This window comes from Cucurbita pepo, chromosome 10, assembly GCF_057944985.1.
Source record: "Cucurbita pepo subsp. pepo isolate OVF chromosome 10, ASM5794498v1, whole genome shotgun sequence".
Taxonomy (NCBI): Eukaryota; Viridiplantae; Streptophyta; class Magnoliopsida; order Cucurbitales; family Cucurbitaceae; genus Cucurbita; species Cucurbita pepo.
In genome coordinates, this window is record NC_141807.1 from 1,471,760 (window position 1) to 1,481,694 (window position 9,935).

A 9,935-nucleotide genomic window follows, 5' to 3' on the forward strand; every position below is an offset into this window, starting at 1 on the left:
ATATTACTCCTGCATCGATCTTCTCCTTTATGAAGTACCTCAATATGTTTTGTCCTATCATGAAGGACTGGATTGGACAATGGAAATTGTTGCCTTGTTGTCACAATAAATGTGCATGGCGTCATCTAAGAGAATTTTAATTCTTTCATTAGTCTTCTTATCCATATACTCTCACAACTACTATGGGCTAACACCCTAAATTCTGCTTCAGCACTATTCTTATGCTAAAAAGTCCTGAATGATGGAATAAATCTGATCTTCTTTTTTCTTTTTTTTGTATTGATTGGTAATTTATGTGATCTTATTAAAAAAAGTAATGATCCCTTTGTAGGACGTATGAATAGGGATAGTTACATGAGAATCAGCTATATGTATCCCACTATTCTGTTCAACTGACTGAGGTCCCCCCCCCCCCCCCCCCAAATAAAAAAAGAGAGAGAAAGAAAGATTTAAGGAAAAGTGCACTTATAATTTTATCGCAAGAATTTGTAAAAGCAAACTAACTAATCCGAGTTGTATGCGACAGAGCTGCATGAATACGGTTATACGAGCTAATGCCTTTGCTGCATTTGGAGTATTAAGTAACTTCGGAGTTGGGCAGCAACATGAGGCGTTTCTTGAGCAGGTTGTCCCTACCACAATTACCCACTAAAATTTTGAGATAACAATCACATGCTTTTCCCTTTACTTTTTTTATTTTTTATTTTTATGTTTTGAACCTCAAGAAGACTTCCTGTCATTTTTCTACTTGTGGTGTAGCATCCCTCAATTCACTCGGTCATCTCTGTCTACTTATCTTTTGATGACTTCCTTTATGCTTCTCTTTTTTTTTCTGTCTTATTTTCCACCCAGGTTACTTGTGGTTTTTTTTATCTCTTTGGAACGAATTTGTCCACTTATTTTATTGTTTTTTTCATATGTGATTTATAAAGGATCATGGACTCTTACAGAGTTAATGTATATGCCATGGCTTGGTTTCAATAAATATCAGTTTCCTCGTATATTTATGGACTTGATATTCTTACTTCGGTTGGGGCTAATATGTAATGGTGATTTGACTTAATGGAAAATATGAGACAGAGGTTAGAGGGAGAGGATGTGATAGGTCATTGTTCATGCTGGAGAAGTTTGGAGAGTAGGCATCTTGCTTGGGACTACAATATTAATTGATGGCGGAATGAGGGATAAATGGGGCATGTAGGTAACGGGCGTGGGAGAAAAAGGAGTTCGTGTGGCTAATAGGTTTTCTTAGAATTGCATTTTCTTGCATTGTCTTCATTCAGAAATCCTGTATACTTGAGGAACCACTTTCCTCTAGTTGAATATCGTACTTTATCCCATTTGATACAGAAGAAAAAAATCGATCTTTGTTTTGCATCTCTCACATGACCATTTTCTCTATGGTATAACTCGTGTGAGCCATTCACATTGCAAAAATCTGTATTCTAGATTTCACGAATTACTCTTTATAATTCATCTCTTAGTGTAACGGGAGTCGATCACATTTATTGTGTGTAAATATTTTGGTGGAGTATTTTAGGGGACTGTTCTATTAGATTTAATTGCAACTATTTTGGCCTCAGGTTCATACAACTATTCCCCGCCTTGTGTTGCATGTCTATGATGATGATACTAGTGTTCGCCAAGCTTGCCGGGTAATGGTTAACAATCTTTTCAATTGATATTTTAACGTCTACTATCCCTTTGAAATACAACTTATTTTTGTTTCTTATCCTTCTTTATTTGATATTATCATTGGGGACAGAATACCTTTAAGCGGATTGCACCATTACTAGAAGTTGAGGAGCTGCCTATCCTCTTCAACATGCATTTGTTCAATTCAGATCATCGGTAAGCAATAAAGTTTGACATGGCTGCCGACTCTTGGAAATGGATATTAATATTATTTATTTCCACACTGCAATGAATTATAAATATGCCTAATTGCCTTATTTCAGAAATGACTATGAAAACTTCGTCCGTGATTTCTCAAAGCAAATTTCTCAGTACCTTCCCTCCAGGGTTGACTCTTACTTGGCAACCACAATAAAGGTATTCATTCTGACCCACATATCTTCAAGAGAAATATGACATTGGGGATTTATTTTCTTCCTGGCAATGATACCTCCCTTGGGATTGACTGTCTTCAGCCATACTTATCTTGTTGGACCATCTTTGACCATTCTATCATATATATATCTTAGATATGTGTGTGTGCGTATTGATATTATTCTTTGTTCAATATTAAAATTATTATCATCACTATTTTATTAGTAGTAGTGGTAGGTTAAATTACATTCTTAGTCTTTTTGCTTAACCTTTTATTATGACAATTTTGTTCTTATCTTGAAAGTTTGACATGTGGCAGGCTTTCGATGCACCTTGGCCAATGATTCAGGCAAACGCTATTTACTTCTCTAGTAGTATGCTAGCTCTGACTGATGACCCACACGTTCTGTCCCTTCACTACACGCAGGTTATTCTCCAACTATCAGCTACTGAATACGTTTAAGATTCATTACAGTCGTATCTGAAAATCATTTTATTACTTTGATTAGGTTTTTGGTTTATTGGTTGGTAAGATGAGTCGATCTGGAGAAGCAATTGTAAGAGCAACTTGCTCATCCGCCTTGGGCTTGTTATTAAAATCTTCCAATTTGCTATCATGGCGAGCAGCTCGAATTGATCCCGCAGACTTGGCTAGAAGCTAGTTCATAGATTAGCTATCTTAAAAATCTTGATGCATTCAAACATAACACTCTTGATTGCTTGCTGGAGGTTGAAGGTTTCCAGCAAGAACAAGTTGACGATTATCACACGCCTTTGACGACATGGATGGATTCGGTGTGGCAATCCGGGCATCACCATTGTAAAGTTTGTAATTTGGACTGTAATTTTGTGTCTTGTCTGCGGGGTCAGTTGTATATATGATTTTCTTTGAAATCATGTATATTCTGTTTGTGCATTTGAACTTGGGATGCAAAATTTGAGAGAGTGATTCTTTGAGTTCTAACTTATGAGGAAAGTGTTGTTTCTAAACAATTTAAAAATGACAAGGTTTTGATGTTCGATTGTTGGAATTCTTTTTATCTCATTTGGAAGGATATCCCTAAACTCTTCAATACACACATTGTTTTGTGTTTCATCACCAAGATTCTTTATCATTGTATTCAATGATGGTTGTTAATGTAATCCAAATAGCCTTCTGAAACCTCGGTTGAGCTCATTAATAAACTCATAATCAGACCAATCCGGCTGGGTTTGAAAATTGTCTCAACCCAATACACGAATACCCTTATATTTTTCGATAAATAAACTAAAGGCTTAAAATCATTTTATTTAATAAATAATTCATAGGTTATAAATTATTTTTTATTCCTAAACTTTGGTTGAAGTATTTTTAATTTTATAACAATTTAGAGACCTAACATATTATGAATTATAAAGTCTTTATAACAATTTAGAGACCTAATATATTATGAATTATAAAGTATTTATAACAATTTAGAGACCTAATATATTATGAATTATAAAGGCTAATTCATGGAAGCTGGTATTGATTTGCTTTCCCTTCTAGCAATTTGGCTTCCTTTCATGGAAATTGGATCTTGATGATGTTGATTTTGAGACCTAGTAAGTCTCTCTCGCAGTTGAGTATGGTCTCGGATTGATGTAGTACATGTATACCAATTGGAAGAACAATAAAATTAGTTACCCAATCAAAATCAAACCATAAAGTTGGTTGCTAAACTCCATATAAAATAAGTAAATGAAAAGGAAAATGATTATGCATCTTGTTGTATTCATCTAGGTAAGTCATAAACTCTTGTTAAATAATAAGTTCAAAATCTTTCCTCTCCACTGCCTAACTAAAAAACTTATTAACTTCATATTACAAATTATTGTAAAAATAATAATTATACAAATGTTTTTAAACATAGAAGTACTTGTTCATAAGGTTATGAACATATGCATGAGAATAAGGCGAGGCCACCAATTTGGGAGGGTGGTGCACCAGCTACCCGTTGGAGTGATGACATTGATCATGTTTGGCGCCCTTGCCATCCCCCTCGGCTGGTAGGGTGGTAGCTACCCGCTAGACTAAATAGATGTTATTGTTTTACTGGCTATAACTTGAAAACAAGCACCAGTGGTCTAGTGGTAGAATAGTACCCTGCCACGGTACAGACCCGGGTTCGATTCCCGGCTGGTGCATCTTTCTTTGTTTTTTTTTATCTAATTATCTTTTCTTAGTACGTTCCTTAATTTTAGGGTTTATGTCTAATTATCTTTTCTTAGTACGTTCCTTAATTTTAGGGTTTATGTTTATTAGTTTCTATGTTAACAAAAATATTTTCTTTAGGATAAAATAGTGCATTATTTGGAGTGTAACGTTTAAATTGACATTTTCATATAATTTCACATGAAATTTCTTGGAATTTCATTTCATCTTTCTCTTCTCGTGTTTGATACGGTGATCATTGTAGCAAGTCTATTCATATTTTTTTTTGTCTCATTAATCTTCTCTAAAGATCCACCTTTATCGCTTTCTCTCTTATTATTTCTTTATCTATAACTCGTTCAAGCCTTTTACATATATAATGTTTTTGTACTATAAAATCATTAGAATTACAAAAATAACCCTATTAATTTTTTTTTTAGAACATGAAAAAAAAAATGAAAGGCATGAAAATAACAAAAAAAAAAAATGATCTCATTTAATCTAACATTTAACTTTTGAACTATTTTTAGACCAAAATGCCACAAAATATGAATACACTTTGGATATGGAAATTCCATTGGAAATTTCCTTCACTTTTATCTCTACCTTTAATAGTGGAAGTTCTATTTTTATTTTATTAAACCTTTTTTTTTTTTTTTTTTATAGTTTTTGTCATCTTTCCTTATTGGATTGATATTGCCTTGGGAAGTTTAATGGAAATTATGTTTTATCCACACAAATTAATTTAATCACTAATAATAGAGACTATATATAAAAATAAAAAATTTAAATAACTATACAATTGGAATCAAGATTATCCCTTAGTTAAATTATAATATAATGTTATTGAATAAATAAATGATAAATTTATGGACTTTTTTTTATTAAAAAAAATATAATTTAATCACTTTTCTTTTATGTATATATATATATATATATATATATATATATGAAGAACAATAGAACCAAGACACTCTACCACAAAAGCAAACCATTTCCTGTTAGTTTGGCGTCCATCCATGGCTTCGAGTTCCCCCAGAAACCAGCTTCAGGTTCAGCCCCACTTTGTGTTAGTCCCGCTCATGGCTCAAGGCCACATGATACCCATGACCGACATCGCCACCCTCCTCGCGCATCGCGGCATCTTCGTCACCTTCGTCACCACCCCATTCAATGCCATCAGGTTCGAATCCTTCTTCGCTCGGGCTAAGCAATCCGCCCTCCCCATTTCGCTCCTCCAAATCCCCTTCCCTTGCCTCCAAGTTGGCCTCCCTCTCGGCTGCGAGAATCTCGACGCTCTGCCATCTCGTGCCCTTCTCAGGAATTTCTACGAAGCTCTGTCTCTGCTTCAGCAGCCATTGGAGCAGTTCTTGGACCATCATCTTCTTCCTCCTACCTGCATAGTTTCGGATAAGTATTTGTATTGGACATCACAAATTGCTCACAGATTCAGATGCCCAAGGGTCATCTTTCATGGCACTGGCTGCTTCTCACTCTTGAGCACACACAATCTCCAACTCTACAGTCCCCACACCTCGGTTGATTCTGATAAACAGCCGTTTTTGGTGCCTCGATTGCCTCATAAGATTGAAATTACAAAATCCCAACTCCCTGGATCCTTAGTAAAGTCCCCTGATTTCGATGATATCCGAGAGAAAATAAGAGAGGCAGAACAGGAAGCTTATGGGGTTGTGGTAAATAGCTTTACAGAGCTGGAAGATGGGTATTCTGAAATTTACCAGCGCCAAATTAACAAGAAACTGTGGTGCGTTGGGCCGGTTTCGCTTTGCAACAAAACGAGTTCAGAAAAATACAACAGGGGAAACAGAGCACCCATAAAACAGAGCCATTGCTTAAACTGGCTTGATTCTATGATCCCAAGATCAGTCCTTTACATCTGTCTCGGAAGCTTATGTCGAATGATTCCTTCACAACTCATCCAAATTGGGCAGAGCTTAGAATCTTCAAATCGTCCGTTCATCTGGATTATCAAGAACAGAGACGAGAATTGCTCTGAGCTGGAAAAATGGGTATCAGAAGAGGGATTCGAGGAGAAAATCAAAGGGAGGGGATTGATCATCAGGGGTTGGGCTCCCCAGCTAATGATTCTATCGCATCCGTCAATCGGTGGGTTCGTAACGCACTGTGGGTGGAACTCGACGGTGGAAGGGATCTGCAGCGGGGTGCCGATGATCACATGGCCTCAATTTGCAGAGCAGTTCTTGAATGAGAAGCTGGTGGTGGAGGTACTGAAGATCGGAGTGAGGATAGGGGTGGAAGGGGCAGTGCGATGGGGGGAAGAGGAAAGAGGTGGAGTGTTGGTGAAGAAGGAAGCCATCGAGGAAGCAATTGAAATGGCGATGGATGGTGGAGAAGAAGGAGAAGAAAGAAGAAGAAGAAGCAGAGCATTGAGTAAAATGGCATCCAAAGCAATGGAAAATGGTGGATCTTCTCATATCAATTTCTCACTGTTCATCCAAGACGTAATGGCTCAATCAGCTCTCCTCAACCCTTAGTTCTTCTTCTTAAATCAAAATTCTAAAAATTAAAATCAAATTTGAAATCATTTTAATTAAGAAAAAGTGTACTTGGCTGTTAGTAGATCGTCAATTTGATTGTTCTTATTTTCAAATAATAACTTTCCATTTCCCCCAGCACCAACGCATGAGGAGATGATACAAAAAAAAAAAAAAAAAAAAAAAAAAAGACAAAAGCCAATGGGAATCAGAGGTTTGAAATCAAGATGATCGAAAATGAAATGAGTGTGCTTGATGCACGAAGCCAATGGGAAAATCACTTCAACAAAGTAGCGAAGTGCAAGGCATTGGCAGCTATATGTTTAAGCTTATTATCTTTTTTCACAAGCTTTGAAGCCACCTTCACGACACCCTTGCCACCTTCGGCCACCGCATCGTTGCAGGTTTCGTAGAAGGATAAGGATCCGGAGAGGGTGATTTGAAGGCTGGCTATGTCGTTGCTCTGCAAATTCTTGAGGCTATTGTTGAGGTCATCAATGGCAGAGTCATAGTTTTCTGTGCACACATCAATGAACTGCGAATTCTTGAACTTCTCGCTCGATGCTTTGAGGCGTTGTGTTTCGGACAACAGAAACTCAAGGGATGTCTTGATCGCCGCTTTGGGATCGGTGGCGCCTTTCACAACGGACTTGCAAAGGTCCACATACTCTGCTTTGTCGCAGACGTCAGATGCATGAGCTTGGCAACACAATAAGATAGCGGCGATGAGGAAGAGGGAAACCAAGTTTTGTTGAGCCATTGTAATGTAACTTAGGCTTCTTACTCCAAAATGGTGCTTGTGTTTTTAGAGCAAATGGCTTTGTAATTAATTTGGGTGTTGCTTTGGTTTTTATATCCCTTCATCAATGGAATGATTCAACCCTTTTCCTCAACTGACCAATAAGAACATCTTGTTTTTGTAAGCCTTTCCTTCATTCTCGTGTGGGAATCAATTTTTCTCCATTTTTACACTAAAGAATCGTTAAACCGTTTTAACAAAAAAAAAAAAAAAAAAAAAAAAAGTAATTTTTCTCTTTTATAATTTAATGGCTATATCATAACAAGAAGCACCAATTTGTCTATTAGCGATGATGATTTCAGTGCTTAACGTGGAACTTGGGTTTGCCACAACATCATCTCATTTAGATGACTGAAACAGCACTACTGAGCTTTAATTTTTTGTTTAATTATACATTTAAGACTTTTTTATTTGTATTAGAAATGAGAAAATTTTAAAATTACATAAAAATTGATTGCATGAAATGAACCATTAAAAACTAAAGCTTCCAAAGGGAATTAGAACATGAGAATGGAATAAATTAGGTTGAAATGTTGTTTGGTTTCAGTATATCATGAATGAATAATGCAATGTTGAGGTGAGAAGAGCAACCATCTTCCAAAGCCTTATTAGCCATAACCCCAACTTCTCTTGCTCTCTTCCTTCTTTCCTCAGCTTCTTCTCCTTCCCCCATCACCCTTTCAATGCCTTCCTTAACATCTTCTTTCCTCACCTCTACTATCCAGTCCTCTTCCTCTTCTTCTTCTTCTTCTTCTTCTTCTTCTTCTTCGCCTTCCTCTTTCATTTTCATCGCTGGATATTTAGCACCAACTTTCACACCTATATTCAAAACATCAGCCACCAACTTCTCATTCAGAAATTGGTCTGAGAATAGTGGCCAAGTGAGCATTGGCAAGCCAGCAGCTACGCCCTCAAGGATTGAGTTCCAACCACAATGAGTGAGGAATCCTCCAATGGCAGGGTGTGATAATATCAATAGCTGTGGAGCCCAATCTCTTATGATAACCCCTCTTCCTTTCATTCTCTCTTCAAAACCCTCTCCTTCAATCCATTTTTCCAGCTTGTTTGAGGCCCTCACCACCCATATGAATGCCTTCTTTGATGCTTCTAACCCCAACCCTAATTCTATTAGTTGTGGGGTTTTTAAGTTGTGTAGGCTTCCAAGGCAAACGTACAGCACTGAGTTTGGATCTTGTGAGTCCAGCCATATCATAACTTCATCATTGCTGCTGTCCTTCTCCCCTCTAAATTCTTTGCCTGTTCGCATCAAATGAAATTAAGATAATATTCTTTACTTATAAACTCATGATCATTTCTTAAATTAACTAATGCTGAACTCCTGCATGTAGGTTAACTAGATATTCATATGATATTCATATTATTATGTATAAAAATCATTGAATTAGGGTTTCAAAACACATTTTTGAACGTCTCCTTAGGGTATTTAAAGCATTATGTTACCTCTTTGAGCTTTATCCTCATAGTGTTTATTGCACAAAGAAACAGGTCCAATACACCAAACTTTATACCCTTTTATTTTCTTCATCTCACTTACATAAGAACCCTCAAGTTCCTCAAAGCTATTCATAACCATCCCATAAGACTTCCTCTCAGCCTCTCCCATCATCTTAATGAACTTTATCATCCCATCATTCATATATCCATTAGGCAACTGAGCCTTGCACACCTCTATTCTATGCTCCAACTCGGGCACCACAAAATACTCCCCATCGGACTCAACGCTGTCGCAAATCCCCGACCCGAAGATCTTGGACATAGCCACATTCCCAAAACACGAGCTTCCATTGAAGGACACCCAAGGGACCCCAATATGGGAAGCTATGTGGAGGGTCCATGGAAGGCCGACGTCTGAGATTATGCATGTGGGTTTTGGGGAGAGGGCTTTGCAGAGGGCGAGGGCTTGGGGTTGGATCTCATGGGCCAGAGAGGACAAGAAAGGGATGGAGTGGTTCATGGAAGGGAGCTGGTCTATATTCTGGCAGGCTTGAGATGTCTTGAGGAGAGTGAGATGGATTCGGGGATGAGAGGCGAGGGAGTGTCGGAGCCGAGCTGCGTTTTGGGGAGTCGTCATAATGGTGGCTCTAATGGACGGAGCGGTTTGGGTTAAGAGCTTCGCTATGTCTACCATGGGAATGGTGTGGCCGTGCACCATTAAAGGGAACAAGACAAAGTGAATAACATCGTTGTTGTTGTTGTTGTCATCGTCGTGATTGTTGTCGTAGTTGCTATTGTTGTTGTTGGTGGAAGAGTTTGTAGAAGTCATTGGATGGGAACTAAGGGAAGATAGATTTTTTGGCGGCGGTGGCGGCGGTCGTAATGGCTGAGAAACAGTTGGGATTTGTGAGAGAGAGAGAGGGAGTTGAAAACGACTTGAAGA

The 9,935-nt window shown here is 37.7% G+C and overlaps 4 protein-coding genes and 1 non-coding gene across 8 annotated transcripts in view; 3 read left to right on the plus strand and 2 right to left on the minus strand.

The window, feature by feature from the left end:
• Nucleotides 1-3,145, plus strand: part of LOC111803478 (ARM repeat superfamily protein) — a 30,229-nt gene extending 27,084 nt beyond the window's left edge. For 3 of the 4 annotated variants that reach the window (XM_023687898.2, XM_023687899.2, XM_023687901.2), the window contains 6 exons: nt 527-625; nt 1,584-1,655; nt 1,766-1,851; nt 1,959-2,052; nt 2,369-2,476; nt 2,559-3,145. In XM_023687898.2, the coding sequence (XP_023543666.2) occupies nt 527-625; nt 1,584-1,655; nt 1,766-1,851; nt 1,959-2,052; nt 2,369-2,476; nt 2,559-2,711 (612 nt within the window). In that variant the 3' untranslated portion in view covers nt 2,712-3,145. The remainder of the gene's footprint in view (nt 1-526; nt 626-1,583; nt 1,656-1,765; nt 1,852-1,958; nt 2,053-2,368; nt 2,477-2,558) is intronic. The other variant, XM_023687900.2, reaches the window with a different exon arrangement.
• A 999-nt stretch (nt 3,146-4,144) lies between these two features.
• Nucleotides 4,145-4,215, plus strand: TRNAG-GCC (transfer RNA glycine (anticodon GCC)). The gene has a single exon. It is a non-coding gene; the product is annotated as a tRNA-Gly (tRNA).
• Nucleotides 4,216-5,182: 967 nt separating this feature from the next.
• Nucleotides 5,183-6,935, plus strand: LOC111804337 (UDP-glycosyltransferase 73D1). The gene has a single exon (XM_087127450.1). It carries the CDS (start codon nt 5,242-5,244, stop codon nt 6,736-6,738), a length of 1,497 nt encoding a protein of 498 aa, XP_086983576.1. The 5' UTR covers nt 5,183-5,241; the 3' UTR covers nt 6,739-6,935.
• LOC111803682 (uncharacterized) lies at nt 6,908-7,604 on the minus strand. Its single transcript, XM_023688198.2, has one exon. It carries the CDS (start codon nt 7,496-7,498, stop codon nt 7,016-7,018), a length of 483 nt encoding a protein of 160 aa, XP_023543966.1. The 5' UTR covers nt 7,499-7,604; the 3' UTR covers nt 6,908-7,015.
• A 395-nt stretch (nt 7,605-7,999) lies between these two features.
• Nucleotides 8,000-9,935, minus strand: LOC111803683 (UDP-glycosyltransferase 73C4-like). Its single transcript, XM_023688199.2, has 2 exons — nt 8,999-9,935; nt 8,000-8,794 (listed from the first exon to the last, which is right to left on the minus strand). Exons 1-2 carry the CDS (start codon nt 9,819-9,821, stop codon nt 8,058-8,060), a joined length of 1,560 nt encoding a protein of 519 aa, XP_023543967.2. The 5' UTR covers nt 9,822-9,935; the 3' UTR covers nt 8,000-8,057.